Source organism: Neoarius graeffei, chromosome 21 (assembly GCF_027579695.1).
Source record: "Neoarius graeffei isolate fNeoGra1 chromosome 21, fNeoGra1.pri, whole genome shotgun sequence".
Lineage (NCBI taxonomy): Eukaryota > Metazoa > Chordata > Actinopteri > Siluriformes > Ariidae > Neoarius > Neoarius graeffei.
This window is the reverse complement of record NC_083589.1, coordinates 43,675,485-43,697,592: the sequence shown is the minus strand read 5'-3', so window position 1 is coordinate 43,697,592 and position 22,108 is coordinate 43,675,485. Positions and strand designations below refer to the sequence as shown.

Genomic DNA, 22,108 nt, shown 5'->3' with positions numbered 1-22,108 from the left:
ATCCAGAGCCAGTGATTGTGCTCTTTTCCCCTTTGTCATGTTTTCATCGAACAGTGCATATCGATTTCTCCCCAGCCTTTCTGCAAGTCAGATTATCACTAATCATCCATTTATGCTGCATTACTGAAAAAAAAAGAAAGTATGTAGAGACGCTGAAAGGTATGTGTTATGGTATTCAGGAGTGGTGAAAGGTTTATGTATGCTGTATGTTTGGTGGGTTTACGGTTATTTAGCGCAAAAGTCTTTTAGCACATATCACAACTGTTGGTTACTTCTTAGTCGGCAAAACACATGTTGGCAAGCAGGGCAAGAGACATAATCTCATCTCATCTCATTATCTCTAGCCGCTTTATCCTTCTACAGGGTCGCAGGCAAGCTGGAGCCTATCCCAGCTGACTACGGGCGAAAGGCGGGGTACACCCTGGACAAGTCGCCAGGTCATCACAGGGCTGACACATAGACACAGACAACCATTCACACTCACATTCACACCTACGGTCAATTTAGAGTCACCAGTTAACCTAACCTGCATGTCTTTGGACTGTGAGGGAAACCGGAGCACCCGGAGGAAACCCACGCGGACACGGGGAGAACATGCAAACTCCACACAGAAAGGCCCTCGCCGGCCACAGGGCTCGAACCCGGACCTTCTTGCTGTGAGGCGACAGCGCTAACCACTACACCACCGTGCCGCCCCGAGACATAATCCCCCGGTTAATTAATTTGGCAAATGCGTAATTATTGACAGTCAGCTGAATGTGTGATAACTTCAGTCACTTCTGATCATATCTGTGAAGATCCCCACAATTCAAGGCTTGTTATGGCTTAACTACAAACATCCAAAGACACCAAAGAATTGGATTTTCAGTCCACGTTTCAGGGATCAACAACTGATCCTTAACATGCACAGCAGCAGAAATTCTGGCTTTCAGTCCCTAAGCAATCATAATAAACCCCTTCCTATATCAAGATGAGGTTTTTTTTTATTATTATTATTGTGACCGTAATCCAGAGTTGTGCTAAAGAACATAAAACTGTGCTAAAAGACTTCAAAACTTTGCTAAAAGACTTTGGACTTGTGCTAAAAGATTTTGGACTTGTGCTAAAAGACTTTGGACTTGTGCTAAAAGACTTTGGACTTGTGCTAAAAGACTTTGGGTTTGTGCTAAAAGACTTTGGGTTTGTGCTAAAAGACTGGGTTTGTGCTAAAAGGCTTTGGATTTATGCTAAAAGGCTTTGGATTTGTGCTAAAAGGCTTTGGATTTGTGTTAAAATGCTTTGGGGTTGTGCTAAAATGCTTTGGGTTTGTGCTAAAATGCTTTGGATTTGTGCGAAAAGACTTTGGATTTGTGGTAAGAGACGTTGGATTTGTGCTAAAAGATGTTGGATTTGTGCTAAAAGGCTTTGGATTTGTGCTAAAAGGCTTTGAATTTATGCTGAAAGGATTTGGATTTGTGCTGAAAGGATTTGGATTTGTGCTGAAAGGCTTTGGATTTGTGCTAAAATGCTTTGGATTTGTGCTAAAAGACTGGGTTTGTGCTAAAAGACTTTGGATTTATGCTAAAATGCTTTGGATTTGTGCTAAAATGATTTGGGTTTGTGCTAAAAGACTTTGGATTTGTGCTAAAATGCTTTGGGTTTGTGCTAAAATGCTTTGGAATTGTGCTAAAAGACTTTGGGTTTGTGCTAAAATGCTTTGGATTTGTGCTAAAAGACTTTGGATTTGTGGTAAGAGACTTTGGATGTGTGCTAAAAGACGTTGGATTTGTGGTAAGAGACATTGGATTTGTGCTAAAAGACGTTGGATTTGTGCTAAAATACGTTGGATTTGTGCTAAAATGCTTTGGATTTGTGCTGAAAGGCTTTGGATTTGTGCTGAAAGGCTTTGGATTTGTGCTAAAATACTAGATTTGTGCTAAAATGCTTTGGATTTGTGCTAAAATGCTTTGGGTTTGTGCTAAAATGCTTTGGGTTTGTGCTATAAAAGACTTTGGATTTGTGCTAAAATGCTTTGGGTTTGTGCTAAAAGACTTTGGATTTGTGCTAAAATGCTTTGGATTTGTGGTAAGAGACTTTGGATTTGTGGTAAGAGACTTTGGATTTGTGCTAAAAGACTTTTGTGCTAAATATCCGGATACTGTTTGGTGTATACACTAAAAATAGTGTGCAAAATTCAACATGTATAAAATATATTTTATACCGTCCTTGAGTTTAATGGATAGCTACCTGTCTCAGTCAAAGAAACCAGCGACTGAGACCTGGACACACACACACACACACACACACACACACACGTAAATTCTACACGGAGCCCTTCACTGAGTTGTCAGTTCACAGGTTGCAGATTGTGAAAGGATAAACGTGTTGAATGTATCTGAGTGCCATGAAAACCCTGAACAGTACTTGAAAAATGAATTGGCTAGCAGTTTATTTTAAATTAGGCATCTCATGCAGTATGCATCATTTAGAAGTCCAAAGAGTGGGTGGCTGTGAAAATGTCTGTGTATACACTTGCTAAATTAATTGTGGAGCCCTTCTCTGGAGTAGGTCTGACTGTGCTTGTTGTTGCATGGACAACTGAACACCATTCATTTTGTTTGAACTCCTTTGAAATGTCTAATTGTAATGAATTTCCACATTTCTCTGAAATATGGTAATAAATATGCTAATAAAATACTTTCAGTATTGCACTGGTGAAATTATGCAGAAATATTACTTTGAGTAAAGACCAGTTCTCTGTGCAGCATTGTTCATTGACAAGTCCAGTGTAGATCCAATCCCCTGCATCTCATCTCACTGGAATGTTAATTAAATCCCATATCACCTCTGTTTCATCTCACATTCACATGTCTACGGGAGCTTTTCATTAATATTGGAGTGGGATGGGTGTGAATGTGAGTGTGAATGGTTGTCTATGTGTCAGCCCTGTGATGACCTGGCGACTTGTCCAGGGTGTACCCCGCCTTTCGCCCGTAGTCAGCTGGGATAGGCTCCAGCTTGCCTGCGACCCTGTAGAAGGATGAAGCGGCTTGAGATAATGAGATGAGATGAGATGGAGTGGGATGTTTTACCCTGCATTCATTCATCCACTGTGTGGCTTTTTAACTTCTGATATGGTGGGAGATGAAATCTCAGGAAGATCATTTCATATGTGTTTATTAGTGTTACTTTAGTTTAAAATGTGTTTTCATATTGTAGCAAAATGTGAGCGGGGCGGCACGGTGGTGTAGTGGTTAGCACTGTCGCCTCTCAGCAAGAAGGTTCTGGGTTCGAGACCAGCGGCCAACAGGGGCCTTTCTGTGCGGAGTTTGCATGTTCTCCCCGTGTCCGCGTGGGTTTCCTCCGGGTGCTCCGGTTTCCCCCACAGTCCAAAGACATGCAGGTTAGGTTAACTGGTGACTCTAAATTGACCGTAGGTGTGAATGTGAGTGTGAATGGTTGTCTGTGTCTATGTGTCAGCCCTGTGATGACCTGGCGACTTGTCCAGGGTGTACCCCGCCTTTCGCCCGTAGTCAGCTGGGATAGGCTCCAGCTTGCCTGCGACCCTGTAGAACAGGATAAAGCGGTTACGGATAACGGATGGATGGAATGGAGCGAAACGTGAGCGCCTGTGTGAGGTTTTTCAGCTTGGAGCTACAGACAGATGAAATTGTAGTTGTGAATAAAGGTTTCAGGAAACAGCATCTAACACAGGCTGTAGGATTTGTACTATAATTTACTTGAACCATGGTTTTTGTTTGTTTGTTTTTCTTACTTTACTGTGGTCTATATTTTTATGTTTCTTTGCTAAATAGATTCCTTGTTGCCGTGTTGCTTCTTATTGATTGAATGGCAGCACCATGCTGCGCTCTTGCATAGCAAATGCATTTTTGTCACTTGCTAGTGTTGTTTTATTTTTTTTAAACATTTATTTATTTACTTACTTGTGGATGACCTTTTCTAGGCAGAGTTGCAGTTATGCCATGTTCTTTCTATTTATTTATTTATTTATTTATTTATTTTTTAATCATGGCGCTCTGGAAATTTAGGATATGTTTTTATAACCAATCCTGAATGATATTTTTCCAGACATTTGTCTCCAGCATGTTTTGATCGCTTCTTGGTCTTCATGATGCTGTTTTGGTTTGTTTAGGCATGTTCTCTAACAAGCTCTGTTGCTTTTCCACAGACAGGTGTATTTATACTGTGTCACTTTAATTGCACACTCATTGACATGATGATTATATATCAACAGTGTATCATCCTCGTTAAGTCCCTCTCAGTTCCATGTTGTTATACTCCAAAATATGGAGACATTCAGGCGGGATGAACACTTATGCAACTCACTGTTCTCGATCATGAATCGTTTTTGTGAATTATTGTTCTGACTGTCTATTATCTGACTGTCTACAGTCTTTTGACATTTGTTACTGTGTGTGTGTGTGTGCAGTACTCCGTGCCACCCTTCACACCCTCACCCACGGAGTGCCCACCAGCAGGACTCGTACCCAACTCCCCAGTGCTCTCTGGCAGCTACAGTAGTGGCATCTCCTCTCTCAGCCGCTGCAGTGTTTCTGAAGCCTCAGGCACCGAAGCCACACCCTCTACCGACCACGCCCTCCCCACCTCCACCTCTAGTGGCTCGGATGAGCTTTTCCGGCGAGAGAACAAGACTCCGCCCCCTTACAGCAGCAACCCGCGGCGGCCGGTTCCCCTCCCTCACAGCCTTTCGATTCCCACGAGTGCTGATGCTCCACCCATTCCACCAAAACCCCACCAGCTTCGCAGTGTTAAGCCAGTGGAGCAGCTACCCAGACCACGCCCCCTTCCCAGGAAAGTCTCTCAGCTTTAGTGCTGCTGGAAGAAAATGCCATGCACCACCAATTGCACTTTCTCTCTTCGGGTTGCTAAACCCAAACTTTCAATTTACATAACAGACTGGGGATGTCGGAGGATATGGCAGGGGTATTACTGCTAATTCCTGCACTTTTCAGCAATTACAGATCACGATGCTCTTCTCTGAGTACCAGGGCATTTTTACATTGTGTAAATACTGATATGAAACGTATGTTCTGCCTTAAGTATTGAAAACAGAATATTTTACCATTGGGTAATGCACGTTTCTAAGTACATTTTTAGTACGTTCTACTTTTCTAAATGGCTCAGAGGTGCTAAAGGCCTCCATTCGGCTCTTCATATAGGCACTTGATAATATTCACGGCTTGGCTCACACACACTTGGACTCGTAAAAGAGACTGCTTTTTTTTTTTTTTTTAATTAGGTGGCCAGTTCACCAAACCCGTTTATTCATCAGCAGGAGCATGTTTTACAGAGGTCACAGTCTCGTTGATGCAGAATATTCATCCATTACCTAGTTGTTAGGATGAGGTTTATGGTTTACATGAACTGGTCAACAGACGCTTCACAACTAAAGCCTGACCACACAAGTCGAATACTTGAGTTCATTTACCAGGTATTGTGCCAAAGGAACAAGGAATCTGCTTATGCAGAGGCAGTCATGCTGTATTTGTATTTTTCCAGCTCAAGATTCACATTAGGTCTTTGTTTTCATATTTTTACACCATCATTTTGTGGTGGTGTTTTTTCTTTTTTGAAAGACACATGTTAAAGTACAACCGCGTTGTTAGTGGCAGAACCAGATATGCCATGACAGACTGGTACTCACATTACACTGCCTGAGTAATATGTCGGAAAGGAGCTGACACAGGAGGATCTGCCCATGGGCATAGCAGGAGCTAGCCTAATTAAGGTGCAGTGCATAGTGACTGTGACTATGACGCGTGCTGAAATTGCTGGAGCCTTTACAGAAATGAAGCCTGCCATTCTTCGTATTTACATTCTACGATGCCAATTACATCAACTATTCACATACTACACCAATTATGAGCGTTGAAATTTGCCCAGGTTGCCATACCGCACTCTCAAAACTGCCAGTAGGAATTTTAGAGGATTGTTCATTTGAAGGTCTCAAACACCAGACTCTACAGTGGGCTGTGACAATACATCAGAGTAATGATTATTTAGTTATGTTATTACAATTTTGCCGTTTCTACTTATACCACCATTCTGCCTTTAACCGCATAGTACACTGTATAGTGGTTTTTCCGTGGTTCTCCGACCAGTCCTCACAGCCTTCCAGATGCTCTGCGTTTTAGCCTAACAATCAGTTTTAAGGAAAAACATGATGGGGTGTGATTTAAGGGAAAAAACAATCAAGTGTCGTGTGGTGTGGTATGATGTGGCTGGATGCAAAGTTCCAGCTGCCATCCTGAAATTTATTATTTTTGAAGAACAATTTTTGTTGAAGAAAGTCATTTTTTAAATCAATTTACATTTGCTTTTAAAGCTAGACGGCCTTTCGTTTTCATAAAATCAGTGACATTTAGTTCCTTCTGAAATGTGGTCATTGTGATGTATGTTTATTTCTGTAATATCTCACAAAATATCAGACCATTCTGTGGCTGGGAAGTTCTTTAATTTGAGGGAATTCCTGAGCAAATAATGTGCATGAAATCGCTCGCTTCGTGCAGTCAAGCAGACAGAGGAAGTCCATGTGCCCATGCGCAGGTTTACCGTCTTCTTCTTCTTTCGGGTTTTACGGCAGCTGGCATCCACAGTGTCTCATTACTGCCATCTACAGGTTTACCTTGACCGTGCACTGACAGTTACATCATTTTGTCGCTAAATGAACAGCTGATCACACCGAGGTGCTCGCTGAGCGCCGATATTTATTAGTTTGATTCTGCGTTTCCTTTCCTTCGTATATAACATAACATCCTTTCTTCTCACTTTCCATTACTGTAGTCGGCCTTTCACGTTTCATTTTTCTCTTCCGTTTCAAATTTGTATCCCACAACGCCTTGCACGAACAGGGAAAGCCCACCACGTGATGCATGATGTAGTATCTTGAATTGGGTCATGGTGAAGCAGGAAAAAATAGCAGAGAATTTAGGGCCACGTGGCCCTAAATACATTAATTGTTCTATTTTAAAAAAACTAATAAAATTGGAAGTCTGTGATTTGAATTCAGTAGCTTTCGGTCCGGGCGGCACGGTGGTGTAGTGGTTAGAGCTGTCGCCTCACAGCAAGAAGGTCCGGGTTCGAGCCCCGTGGCCGGTGAGGGCCTTTCTGTGCGGAGTTTGCATGTTCTCCCTGTGTCCGCGTGGGTTTCCTCCGGGTGCTCCGGTTTCCCCCACAGTCCAAAGACATGCAGGTTAGGTTAACTGGTGACTCTAAATTGACCGTAGGTGTGAATGAGAGTGTGAATGGTTGCCTGTGTCTATGTGTCAGCCCTGTGATGACCTGGCGACTTGTCCAGGGTGTACCCCGCCTTTCGCCCGTAGTCAGCTGGGATAGGCTCCAGCTTGCCTGCAGCCCTGTAGAACAGGATAAAGCGGCTAGAGATAATGAGATGAGATGAGCTTTCGGTCCACTAAACAAAAATTACTGGGTGTCGGGAAAAATTCTTTTTATGATCTAAACTTGAAAAATCTGAAACGCAGTCTAGCTTTAATGTTGTAGAACATCTGGGAAACAAATTAGTTCCTGTTATGATTTACATTATTGTAGCAATATACAGTCGTTCTCTCACAAACCTCTCTTTTTTTTTCTCATGAAGTTAGACAAAAACTGCAGCTTGTTAGCAAGAAACTGCAAACCACTCCATCCTGAAGACTTTCCTCGAGCAGAAAACCTAAAGGAAAAGCTTTACATCTTTACAAGCACAGTAATATACACCTATCAATTGCCTTATAGCCGGCTCTACTGCCAGACCTGCTCAAAATTAATCAACACCTTTTGGCCAGTCGGGTTTGAGCATTCCCGAGTGCTGTGGTATAAGTATAGTATAGAGTCTGTTTCCAGTTAGTTTTTTTTTTTTATGAAATATGTCTAGAGATGTTTTTTTTTTATATTTTATTTTATTGCCTTCTTATAAGAAATCAGAAATCATACATTTGCAAAATTACTGTATTTTATACGTTTATGTATTGTCACAGCCCATTTTAATTTAACCTAATCAATATATTAATCGACTATGTTTTTTATATGTAATCATTTACACAGAAACTTTCAACAACACACTGATTCGGGTATTTAGAGCAATCCTACCAGAGCCTGGTTTTGTGCGCTGCAAATGAACAGGAGTAAACATTGGTAACACTGAATGGAAAATAATGATCACCACCTCTCTCACTACTGCAGGCTTATTTCTGTTTATTTCTGGAATATTAAATATTGTTCACATTTTTCAGACTTGGATTTGTTGAGACCTTTGGATAAACCTCTTTACATGAATCAGTGCTTGAAAAAAATGTAAATTATATAATAACATCCTTGTAATTATGCCAAATATGAGACATTCTTTATTGTAAATATAATGTTTTTAAAAGAAAGTGTAGCTATAACAAATTTACAGCTTTGAATGTTGGAACAAATTATAATTATAAATGTTAAATATTTATGATTTTTTTTTTTTTTTTTTTGCTGGGGGCAAATTGTAGTACAAATGCGGTTGAGCTTACACATTTACATTCTAATGAATTCCTGTGTAATAAAATGTTTTCAACAAGCATGTCATCGTATTACAGACATTTCTCTCCCCACCTTTTCCTTCCCGTTTTCTTTATATATGCAAAATGTGTACCATGAAAGAGGAAAGTAGACAAGGGAAATAAGTATGCGTTTTATATTTTGCTGCATTTATTACTATAGATTTTGGAACTAAATCATATCAAACCAACTCAAATTGATTTCCATAAGCTGAGCAAAGTCTTTGTTATTGACCTGAGATTTGGTGAGCTGTTAAAAAATGAGAAGAAAAATGTTTTATAGCACTGAAGTATTCTCAGGTGTATTTGCTCTTGATGTACAATTATGATGCAGGATTTTACAGTTTGCATATTTTCCAGCTAAGATAAACACAACTTACTGATGTATAAAACAGATCACTGCTAATTAGCTTTCTGTGTCGTGTGTGTGTGTGGGGACTGTTTTTGTATTATAAAGGCTGTTGTCAGAGTTGTGAGAGACCTGGATTTGCACGCAACTCGATGCCACAGGCGTTTTGCTGTCGACACTGTGGTGTCGGGTTTGTTCCAGGCTTTTTCAGTAATAGTACACGCTATGCTTAACAGATGCATAATTATGGCGAGAACTGTAATTCACTGCCAGCACCTACTCTTTTACAAAACCAAATATTCCAGGCAATCTAAACCATATTTCAGTGACCATCGTCTACAGTTTCTTAAACAAGTGTTTAAGCACTTATTTTATACCTATATGTTGATAATGGCAATATTTCTCAATCATCAGCTGTCAGGTTATAGTCCTATGAAAATCCATGACCTTGAGTTTGATATTTCAAGGTCAAAGGTCATGGTGCCAAATGAAAGCCCATATGGCACTTCCTATAAGCTGATAATGGTAAATATCTGTCTACCATCAACCGTTTTCAAGTTACAGCCCTCTGAAAATCCATGACCTTGAGTTTGACATTTGAAAGTTGTAAATTAAGCTGTAAATCTGTATCATTCATCCTTGCAGACATCGGGCTACTTTTTCAGGGGGATAATTTGTGGCTGTGCATTATCAAGAAATCCTCAGTTTGATCAGCATAATTTTTCAACATGGTGCACGGACACTAAACCTAAATAACAGGAATGAGTTTTTACTGTATGCTTTCGGTATTTCAATTTTGAACAAGTGTTGCCAGGCAAAACAAACCTCGCCCGCCAGCTTTTATTTTATACCTATATGTTGATAATGGTAATATTTCTCAATCATCAGCTGTCAGGTTATAGTCCTATGAAAATCTTGAGTTTGACATTTCAAGGTCAAAGGTCATGGTGCCAAATGAAAGCCCATATGGCACTTCCTATAAGTTGATAAGGGTAAATATCTGTCTATGATCAACCGTTTGCAAGTTATAGCCCTCTGAAAATCCGTGACCTTGAGTTTGGCCTTTCAGGGTCACTCAAGATCAAAGATCATGGTGCCAAATGAAAGGCCATAGGGGAGTTCCTATATGCTCATAATAGTAAATATCTGTCTATCGGCAACCGTTTTTGAGTTATAATGGAAAATATGTTATTTTGAATGAAAGGTTGACCTTTCCGGTGACCTTGATTTTGACCTTGACCCGATTACCCCCAAAATTTGATCAGGTAATCTATGGACCATTGCCCACCTACCCTGAACATTTGAAGTCAATCAGTGCAACCGTCTAGACGCTAGATTGTTAACAGACACACAAACACACTGATTACAATACCTCACCCTGCTTACTCCGTTGTGGGCGAGGTAATCACTCAGTGTTCAAATGCCTGATTATTTTTGGAAAGTTCTGGGTGGCACAGTGGTGCATTGCTTAGCACGGTCACCTCACAGCAAGCGGGTTCTGCAGTCGAACCTGCCCGTCGATCAGGGCTTTTCTGTGTAGAGTTCCCTGTTCTTCCTATGCCTGTGTGGGTTTCCTCTGGGAGCTCTGGTTTCCTCCCACAGTCCAAAGACATGTGGATTAGGTTAACTGGTTACTCTAAATTGCCCGTAGGTATAAATGTGAGTGTGAATGGTTGGTTGTCTCTGTGTTAGCCCTGCGATAGATTGGCGACCTGCCCAAGGTGAACCCCACCACTCGTCCAAAGTCAGCTGAGGTTGGCTCCAGCTCATCTGTGATCCTGATGGATAAATGCCATAGATAAGTTCTGTATCTGTTCAATTTCATATTAATGACCACTTTCATTTCACACGTCATACAGTAGTGCTTGAAAGTCTGTGAACCCTTTAGAATTTTCTATATTTCTGCATAAATATGACCTAAAACATCATCAGATTTTCACACAAGTCCAAAAAGTAGATAAAGAGAACCCAGTTAAACAAATGAGACAAATATTATACTTGGTCATTTATTTATTGAGGAAAATGACCCAATATTACATATTTGTGAGTGGCAAAAGTATGTGAACCTTTGCTTTCAGTATCTGGTGTGACCCCCCTGTGCAGCAATAACTGCAACTAAATGTTTCCGGTAACTGTTGATCAGTCCTGCACACCGGCTTGGAGGAATTTTAGCCCATTCCTCCGTACAGAACAGCTTCAACTCTGGGATGTTGGTGGGTTTCCTCACATGAACTGGTTGCTTCAGGTCCTTCCACAACATTTTGATTGGATTAAGATCAGGACTTTGACTTGGCCATTCCAAAACATTCACTTTATTCTTCTTTAACCATTCTTTGGTAGAACAACTTGTGTGCTTAGGGTCATTGTCTTGCTGCATGACCCACCTTCTCTTGAGATTCAATTCCTGGACAGATGTCCTAACATTTTCCTTTAGAATTCGCCGGTATAATTCAGAATTCATTGTTCCATCAATGATGGCAAGCCGTCCTGGCCCAGATGCAGCAAAACAGGCCCAAACCATGATACTACCACCATCATGTTTCACAGATGGGATAAGGTTTTTATGTTGAGATACAGTGTTTTCCTTTCTCCAAACAGAATGCTTCTCATTTAAACCAAAAAATTCTATTTTGGTCTCATCTTTCCACAAAACATTTTTCCAACAGCCTTCTGGCTTGTCCACATGATCTTTAGCAAAGTGCAGACAAGCAGCAATGTTCTTTTTGGAGAGCAGTGGCTTTCTCCTTGCAACCCTGCCATGCACACCATTGTTGTTCAGTGTTCTCCTGATGGTGGACTCATGAACATTATCATTAGCCAATGTGAGAGAAGCCTTCAGTTGCTCAGAAGTTACCCTGGGGTCCTTTGTGACCTCGCTGACTATTACACGCCTTGCTCTTGGAGTGATCTTTGTTGGTCTGCCACTCCTGGGGAGGGTTACAATGGTCTTGAATTTCCTCCATTTGTACATAATCTGTCTGACTGTGGATTGGTGGAGTCCAAACTCTTTAGAGATGGTTTTGTAACCTTTTCCAGCCTGATGAGCATCAACAACATTTTTTCTGAGGTCCTCAGAAATCTCCTTTGTTCGTGCCATGATACACTTCCACAAACGTGTTGTGAAGATCAGACTTTGATAGAGCCCTGTTCTTTAAATAAAACAGGGTGCCCACTCACACCTGATTGTCATCCCATTGATTGAAAACACCTGACTCTAATTTCACTTTCAAATTAACTGCTAATCCTAGAGGTTCACATACTTTTGCCATTCACAGATATGTAATATTGGATCATTTTCCTTGATAAATAAATGACCAAGTATGAAATTTGTGTCTCATTTGTTTAACTCGGTTCTCTTTATCTACTTTTAGGACTTGTGTGAAAATCTGATAATGTTTTAGGTCATATTTATGCAGAAATAGAGAAAATTATAAAGGGTTCACAAACTTTCAAGCGCCACTGTATATGTAATGACCTGTGTAAAGAAATCACATGGATATAAAGGAACCATATGTTCAAAAAAGTCACGTAAGAGATAAAGTTATGCAAAAAAAAAAAACAGGAAAAATGAATCGGGTGTAAAAATCTTAGGGAAAAACAAATAATGAAAAAAATCATAGTTGAAAATAAATTAATCATACAAAAAATAATTAAATGTTAATCCTGTAACTGTAAGATATGAAGATGAAGGAACCATTAAAAATATGTGAAAATAAGTAAAGCTTGTAAAAATCACATGAAAATAAAGGAATCATGTCAAAAATACATTTGAAAATAAGGCAGTTGTGTAAAAATCATGCGGGGGAGAATTGTAAAACAGTATCATGAAAAATGAAACATTTCAAATGACATTTTACTCTTAAAATTTAATGAACTGTGAAACAAATCGCATTTGAAAATAAACCATGTGAAAATAAATGAACAGTGTGAGCAAAACAGGAAAATAAGATAATCATGAAAGGTTACAGCAGAAAATGGAACGAGACCGTTACCTTTCAGCAGTGGTGAGTTAAACATGAGTTGGCTGAGCCAAAATGTTTGAAGTGTCTAAAATCCATCTATAAGGTCACAAATTCTGTCCGGGTGGCACGGTGGTGTAGTGGTTAGCCTCACAGCAAGAAGGTTCTGGGTTCGAGTGCAGTGGCTGATGAGGACCTTTCTGTGTGGAGTTTGCATGTTCTCCTCCCCATGTCTGTGTGGGTTTCCTCCGGGTGCTCCAGTTTCCCCCACAGTCCAAAGACATGCAGGTTAGGTTAATTGGTGGTTCTAAATTGACCGTAGGTGTGAATGGTCGTTTGTCTCTACGGTATGCATCAGTCTTCTGGTGATCTGGTGACTTGTCCAGGGTGTACCCCGCCTCTCGCCCATAGTCAGCTGGGATGGGCTCCAGCTGGCCCGCGACCCTACATAGGATAAGCGGTTATGGATAATGGATGGAATGGACAAATTCTGTCCAATCTTCACGAATTTGGGCAGAAATGATCTTCAGACCAAGCCTCCCCTTAGCAAAAAGAAGTTTAATCAAGTGTGCTACAAGTATACTTATTTTATACTAAAATCGAGGAAGTGTACTTGAAGGTTACTTCTTATAAACTAATTCTTGATACACTTACAACATAGTACAGGGAAGTATACTTGGTTTATACTGAACCAAGTATAAAAAAGTATAAGTAGACCTATATCAATACTAAGACTTACACTTATACATTAATACTAAAACTTATACTTGGACCTAAGTATACTTTGTAAATCTTTTTGCCACAAAATAGGAATGCTTAGCATATATCTTGCTTCAAGAGCACAATAAGGTCAACTCATTAATTGACTCAATGTTTAATTTATATATTTATACTATATGTATCTATTATATTTATAATTTATATTACATTATATTTTATATACATATTATATTTATAATTTATATTACATTAGCTGGCGGCACGGTGGTGTAGTGGTTAGCGCTGTCGCCTCACAGCAAGAAGGTCCTGGGTTCAAGCCCCGGGGCCGGCGAGGGCCCTTCTGTGTGGAGTTTGCATGTTCTCCCCGTGTCCGCGTGGGTTTCCTCCGGGTGCTCCGGTTTCCCCCACAGTCCAAAGACATGCAGGTTAGGTTAACTGGTGACTCTAAATTGACCGTAGGTGTGAATGGTCGTTTGTCTCTACGGTATGCATCAGTCTTCTGGTGATCTGGTGACTTGTCCAGGGTGTACCCCGCCTCTCGCCCATAGTCAGCTGGGATGGGCTCCAGCTGGCCCGCGACCCTACATAGGATAAGCGGTTATGGATAATGGATGGAATGGACAAATTCTGTCCAATCTTCACGAATTTGGGCAGAAATGATCTTCAGACCAAGCCTCCCCTTAGCAAAAAGAAGTTTAATCAAGTGTGCTACAAGTATACTTATTTTATACTAAAATCGAGGAAGTGTACTTGAAGGTTACTTCTTATAAACTAATTCTTGATACACTTACAACATAGTACAGGGAAGTATACTTGGTTTATACTGAACCAAGTATAAAAAAGTATAAGTAGACCTATATCAATACTAAGACTTACACTTATACATTAATACTAAAACTTATACTTGGACCTAAGTATACTTTGTAAATCTTTTTGCCACAAAATAGGAATGCTTAGCATATATCTTGCTTCAAGAGCACAATAAGGTCAACTCATTAATTGACTCAATGTTTAATTTATATATTTATACTATATGTATCTATTATATTTATAATTTATATTACATTATATTTTATATACATATTATATTTATAATTTATATTACATTAGCTGGCGGCACGGTGGTGTAGTGGTTAGCGCTGTCGCCTCACAGCAAGAAGGTCCTGGGTTCAAGCCCCGGGGCCGGCGAGGGCCCTTCTGTGTGGAGTTTGCATGTTCTCCCCGTGTCCGCGTGGGTTTCCTCCGGGTGCTCCGGTTTCCCCCACAGTCCAAAGACATGCAGGTTAGGTTAACTGGTGACTCTAAATTGACCGTAGGTGTGAATGTGAGTGTGAATGGTTGTCTGTGTCTATGTGTCAGCCCTGTGATGACCTGGCGACTTGTCCAGGGTGTACCCCGCCTTTCGCCCGTAGTCAGCTGGGATAGGCTCCAGCTTGCCTGTGACCCTGTAGAAGGATAAAGCGGCTAGAGATAATGAGATGAGATGAGATTACATTAGCTGAGCTATACAGCTGGTAAGTGATTAGGGAATCCAACCTGATCAGAGGGCCCCTCTCACCCCCTCCATCACTCCTTCCAACTGCTCCCATCAGGCTGGCGCTACAATGTACCACTATAAACAAAAAGTCCTTCATCCCCTCTGCAGCAGCCTTACTCAACAGCACATGATGAACATTACCAGCCAACCCAACCGTCAACATGCATGTCTTGTTTAATGTCTTATTATAATTCTGGAGATTAACACTTAGTCATTATGTGTACTGAATTGCATTATCTTCATGTACCTTACAGTTCATCATACACAAAAACAGGAAAACAGAAAAAAGTTTGGCTTGACTTTATTTATTTAACTAGTCCCTTTCAAAAGGGTTTGGCAATGGTGTTATGTACAGTGTGTCAGCTGTTTCAACAAGGACACATTTTGTTTTGATCATGTCAGGCGAGACAGCATGAACAGTTTCAGTTTTTTGAACATCATATACAAAATGACTTTGTACATTTATTTGCGAATCTTTACATACAGGCCTGCCTGATTTACTAAGTACGTCAACTAAAACACAACATAGTATGCGACATGGACAAAAAGCAGAGATTTCATGTGAACAAATTTGTTTAAAAACAACCAATTCTATAATACAACAAAATGTACCATCTTTCAAGTATGCAGCACTGTTGAATCTCTTCTTTAGTCTGTCATAGGTTTTACTGTGGTACGTAACTCCATCAACCAAAAAACGGTTGTAAGACCAAAAGCAGTTACTTAGTTTCCCACACAACTTTTCAATGGCAAGCCTATATGACATTTTTATACAGGTTTCCCTTAGCAAAAAGTAGTATACTTAAAGTTCATTTTGTAAAGTATTCTGAAGTGTAAGTATAAGTATATCAAGTGTACTACAGGCCATGTACTTCAAGTGTACTAGAAAGCATACTAATTTAATACTTCTTCGGACTAAATTGGAACATTTTAAGTTTATAAAAGTATACTTCAAAGTTACTTTTAAGTTAGCAAAAGTACTCTTTAAGTACTCTCATCTATACTATATCTATACTGTAAATGTACTTGGTATATCCCTCTTGTATACTTACAGTATATAACTAGTACAATGGCAGTACATAAATAAGTGTACTTATGATATACTTCAAGTACACAATAAGGATATACCAAGTACATTGATAGTATATAAATGAATATACTTACAGTATATAACTAGTACAATGGCAGTACATAAATAAGTGTACTTATGATATACTTCAAGTACACAATAGGGATATACCAAGTGCATTGATAGTATATAAATGAGTATACTTGAAAGTGTACTTTTGTAAACTTAAAACGGACTTGAAAGTATACTTTTATAAACTTAAAATGTTCCAATTTAGTCCGAAGAAGTATTAAATTAGTATGCTTTCTAGTACACTTGAAGTACATGGCCTGTAGTACACTTGATATACTTATACTTACACTTCAGAATACTTTACAAAATGAACTTTAAGTATACTACTTTTTGCTAAGGGTCACAAAATCTATTTGTTGATTTTTTAATTTGCCAAACTATTCACCCATTATAGCCAATCATTGTATTGCCTGAAAGACATTTGCCTTGGAAATATACAGTATCTACTGTGCAAATAGCATGTGTATGCAGTGCATACAAATGGTACATATATAGACTGTCATCCATACACACACACACACACACACACACACACACAAACAATATCAATGGTACAGTACATTCACAGACTGCCATCAACCAACAGGCTGCAAACTGCCCAGTTGTATAACAACACAATGTTACAGTACATAATATTTGCAGAAGGGGTAAGCAGCCTCATCAACACTGACTCATCATAACATGTACATGTATACAGGAAAGATTAAGACCATCGTTCGAAGGGCTTGCCTCTGGCTAACTTGCCATTTAGGGATTTGATGGGCAAGGAGACAAAGGAGCTCATAAGGAGGTTGAGCCTAAACTGGGGGATGTTGAAGCGTCTGCCTGAGGGAAAAAGCTGGTGCAAACAGCAGCACTGGTTTGTGTCTGTGTTGCCTGTAGAGCAGCCCCACTAGCAATGCACAATGTATGAAGACTGAAATCAGCACAAGCAGAGCAATCTATATCCCATACCTCTAGATGCTACATACCTAGAGAGTTTTGTGTGTGTGGAATAAGAACAGAGAAAGAAGAGCATACCTAGGAGCATACCTAGAAGAGCACATAGGTTTGGAGACGCTTGAGGTGTTTTTCTGTTCAGATAAATCCCTGAGGAAGAATCCAGGCTCCTTCACCTCTATAGGGAGCCTGATCCATCAATTGAGAAATTCAGAGAGAGCTTAGGATAATAGATCTGCCTTTCCGCGGCACAGTGGTGTAGTGGTTAGCACTGTCACCTCACAGCAAGAAGGTCCGGGTTCGAGCCCCGTGGCCGACGAGGGCCTTTCTGTGTGGAGTTTGCATGTTCTCCCCGTGTCCGCGTGGGTTTCCTCCGGGTGCTCCGGTTTCCCCCACAGTCCAAAGACATGCAGGTTAGGTTAACTGGTGACTCTAAATTGACCGTAGGTGTGAATGTGAGTGTGAATGGTTGTCTGTGTCTATGTGTCAGCCCTGCGATGACCTGGCGACTTGTCCAGGGTGTACCCCACCTTTCGCCCGTAGTCAGCTGGGATAGGCTCCAGCTTGCCTGCGACCCTGTAGAACAGGATAAGTGGCTACAGATAATGGATGGATGGATCTGCCTTTCCATCCTCCTTATTTCCAATATCATCATTGTTGTACTCAGGCGTAATGGGATTTGCCTGTCTGCTTTAAATGTGCACATATGTTCCTTCTTTTTAATTTCTCACATTGTGACCTTGATAGAGGACTTTTGACAATGTTATATTGTTCCTTGTTTCTCCTTCCACTGTACATCAAACACCAATGCTGTTGAAGACTGAATTCCCTTAGCTTTTTGTGTTGTGGAAATTTTTGCTTCTTAACATCGAAGTCAGATGTTGAACTTGTCTCACCTGACAGGTCATGAACAGAGGAACAGCAGCATGTTCTTTTGAAAAAAAAAAAAACTGAAAAGAAAAGACCCTTAGATATTTGCTTTGTGTGCATGTATCCTGAGATGCAGGTTCAAATAAATCCCCCAGTGACAGTGAAACCCTCAAAAGCAACCAAGCAGAACTCACACTGGCAACTCGCAAAAGAGCATGGGGTTTGTGTGTAGTCAGCTAGAACAACTTGCAAATAGTGTATTTAGCTTCCACAGCGAGTTGCCAGATATTTGGTAGCATTTTAAGAAGAGCGTTCATAGGGCTACATGATCATACACATAAGCCTGCGTAAACATTAATACGTAATGTGTCAGCTGTTATAAAGCCTGATTTTGTTCATTTTGAGATCATGTTGAGAACAGCCAGAGAAGTGACAGATCTGGGTTGGGTTTCCCAAAAGCCTCTTAATACTAAGAACGTCTTAACTAGGAGAGAGAGTGTTCATTGTGCTGCTTTCCCTACCATTGAACAGTGATCTTTGTGCTGTGATGCTTTTGGGAAACTCACCCCTTTATATTTAAACATCATGATGGTTGATGTTACTCTGTGTACTTCTTGTATATCAATCATATGATAGTGATTATATACAGTAAACATGTCAAACATCAAGGCGGTACGGTGGTGTAGTGGTTAGCGCTGTCGCCTCACAGCAAGCTGGTTCTGGGTTCGAGGCCGGCGAGGGCCTTTCTGTGTGGAGTTTGCATGTTCTCCCCGTGTCTGCATGGGTTTCCTCCAGGTGCTCTGGTTTCCCCCACAGTCCAAAGACATGCAGGTTAGGTTAACTGGTGACTCTAAATTGACCGTAGGTGTGAATGTGAGTGTGAATGGTTGTCTGTGTCTATGTGTCAGCCCTGCAATGACCTGGCGACTTGTCCAGGGTGTACCCCGCCTTTCGCCCGTAGTCAGCTGGGATAGGCTCCAGCTTGCCTGTGACCCTGCACAGGATAAGATAAAAGACCTTTATTGTCCCGCAATGGGGAAATTTCCTGTTTGCAGCAGCACAGTGGATAGCAGCAGAAGAGGACATATCAAGCCACACAAGTAAAAAAATATATATTATACCGAAGATAAATACTAAATTAGAGGAATTTACTCTAATTTGTGTGTGCATGTATCCAGCAATATACACTTTTGGGAAACTCACCCCTGTATTAAACATCCTGATGTATCCTCTGTGTACATTTATTGCACATATCCGGTGGTCGTAATTGCAAAAGATAAAAACAGAAAACAATGCAACAACTATTGACAGACATACAGATGTGAGTCTACTGTGAGCAATGCTGGTTGTACAGTCTAACAGCTGCAGGAAGGAATGATCTGCGGTAACGCTCCTTCACACACTTAGGGTGGCGCTACCTCTCACTGAAGGAGCACTGCAGTCCAGTGAGTAAGTCCTGTAGGGGATGGGAGTCGTTCTCCATCATAGATGACAGCTTAGCCATCATCATCCTCCCACCCACTACCTCCACTGGCTCCAGGAGGCATCCCAGCACAGAGCTGGCCCTCCTGATCAGTTTGTCCAGTCTCTTCCTGTCAGAGGTGGAGATGCTGCTCTCCCAGCAAACCATGCCATAAAAGATGGCTGATGCCACCACAGTGTCAAAAGAGGTCTTCAGGAGTGCCCTTTGCACTCCAAAACACCTGAGTCTCCACAGCAGATACAGCCTGCTCTGACCTTTCCTGTACAGTGCTGTGGTGTTATCAGTCCAGTCCAGTTTGTTTTTCAGGTGAACACCCAGGTACTTATGTCACCAGCTTAATGTCCTTCCCCTGGATGCTCACTGGTGTGGAGTTTGCATGTTCTCACCGTGTCTGTGTGGGTTTCCTCCGATTTCCCCCACAGTCCAAAGACATGCAGGTTAGGTTAACTGGTGGCTCTAAATTGACCGTAGGTGTGAATGTGAGTGTGAATGGTTGTTTGTTTCTATGTGTCAGCCCTGCAATGACCTGGCGACTTGTCCAGGGTGTACCCCACCTCTCACCCATAGTCAGCTGGGATAGGCTCCAGCTTGCCTGTGACCCTGCACAGGATAAGATGACAAGAAGACCTTTATTGTCCCACAATGGGGAAAGGACAGCTTAATGTCCTTCCCCTGGATGCTCACTGGTGTTGGGGGGGAGTAACAGCATCTGTGAAAATCCACCACCAGCTCCTTAGTTTTCCCCACGTTGATCTGGAGGTGGTTTCGCTGACACCAGTCCACAAAGTCCTGCAACAGTCCTCTGTACTCCCTGTCATCCCCATCTGTGATGAGGCCAATGATAGCAGAGTTGTCAGAGAACTTCTGTAGGTGACAGGTGGGTGAATTATAGGAGAAGTCTGCAGTCTAGAGGGTGAACAGGAACGGGGCCAGAACCGTTCCCTGTGGGGCCCCCATGCTGCAGACAACCATGTCCAACACACAGTCCCGTGTCCTCACATACTGTGGACGGTCAGTGAGATAGTCCACAATCCACAATGTGAGGTGATGGTCTACTCCTGTGTGCTCCAGCTTGTCCCCCAGAAGTGTGGGCTGGATGGTGTTGAAAGCACTGGAGAAATACAAAAAATGTTATTCCCGCAGAACTTCCAGGCTTCTCCAGGTGAGACAGCGCTTGGTGAAGAAGGAAGATGATGGTGTCATCCACCCTGATGCCTGGCTGGTAGGCGAACTGCAGCAGGTCCATGGACGGGCTCACCACGGGGCACAGATGGACCAGGACCAGCCGCTCCAGGGTCTTCATCAGGTGTGATGTTAGCGCCACTGGCCTGTAGCAGTTGAGGTCCTTGGACTGCAGAGTCTTGTGCACAGGTACGGATAATGGATGGATGTCAAAAATCAAAACCAAATTTACACTAAAACCAGTGTTATACTTGGATTTTTGTCCTGATTTTGCTATTCCAGACAAAAATCACACATCATTAAAAAAAAAAAATATATATATATATATATATATATATATGCACATGTGTATAAATCAGCAGTCTTATAACACACATGACATGACCACTAGCAGCCGAATTAGTGCCATTGTGATGAAAGACAGATCATGACAAAGTTCTGGCAGTGTCAGCTTGGAGTTATAAAGTTACTTGTCATGGCAGTCATTCAGTTTGGAGCTATAACGACAGTCAGCATGACAGTCTTAATCGGCCTGGAGCTATAAGGCCTGTTGTCATGAATCAGTCTTAAGTTGTAAGGTCAGTATTTTTAGTTCTAAAGTCAGTTGTCATGACACTTCTAATCAGACTGGAGCTATAAAATCAGCTATCATGACCCTCTTCATCAGCCTGTCTATGTAAAGTCAGTTGTCAAGACATTTTAATCAGTTGTAATGACAGCTTTTATAAACGTCTCCATAGATTTGTCAGTTGTCTTGAACTTGAAGGGTGCATGTAGTGCTATGAACACTAACCATAGGTAAAGTGTTGCTAGATATTTTCCCCAACGCTCACTGTATGTGATTATGACATACTGTGGCTTTATCCGTATTTAACACTGTAGAACACAGTTCTCAAGGAGAGTCAGTCACCTTCAGATCTCTGTAAACAGCGATGTGTATGCATGACGTGTGCCTTTGGCATCGTGGGTGCTCCAGTGGCATGCTGAGAGAGTGAAGTTAGTTCAGTTTTGGATACAACCTCTCTATATCTACTGTACATCACTAATGTGCCTTTTATTATTTTACCCCATGGTCCTGACCACTTGCTGTTAGCTCATCCGAAAAGCAAGACTTCTTTCGTCCTCTTTCCTTATCAACAGCTATTCCCTGATTTTCTCTCTAATTAGTAGTCTGTAAGGCGATTCAGTCAGTTTAATCAATGCTCAAGTTCTTGCTCTTACGCTTTCTGTCAGAGCATGGGAAGTGTGGATGCAATGGGCCTGAGCTCTAATTGTACAGGCAGGCAATGAGGATCCACAGGCCCATCTTCTTAATTAAGCACTCATCAAGCTAAATCAATTCACTTTACTCTCGCACCACTCCCACACCGCCACTCTGT

General features: G+C 41.2%; 1 protein-coding gene across 4 annotated transcripts in view; it reads left to right on the top strand.

Annotated features, from left to right (window-relative positions):
- Positions 1–8,417, top strand: part of dock4b (dedicator of cytokinesis 4b) — a 278,704-nt gene extending 270,287 nt beyond the window's left edge. For all 4 annotated transcript variants that reach the window (XM_060903185.1, XM_060903186.1, XM_060903184.1 and 1 more), the window contains one exon: positions 4,430–8,417. In XM_060903185.1, coding sequence (XP_060759168.1) covers positions 4,430–4,831 — 402 coding nt within the window. In that variant the 3' untranslated portion in view covers positions 4,832–8,417. The remainder of the gene's footprint in view (positions 1–4,429) is intronic.
- The last annotated feature ends 13,691 nt before the right edge of the window (positions 8,418–22,108 follow it).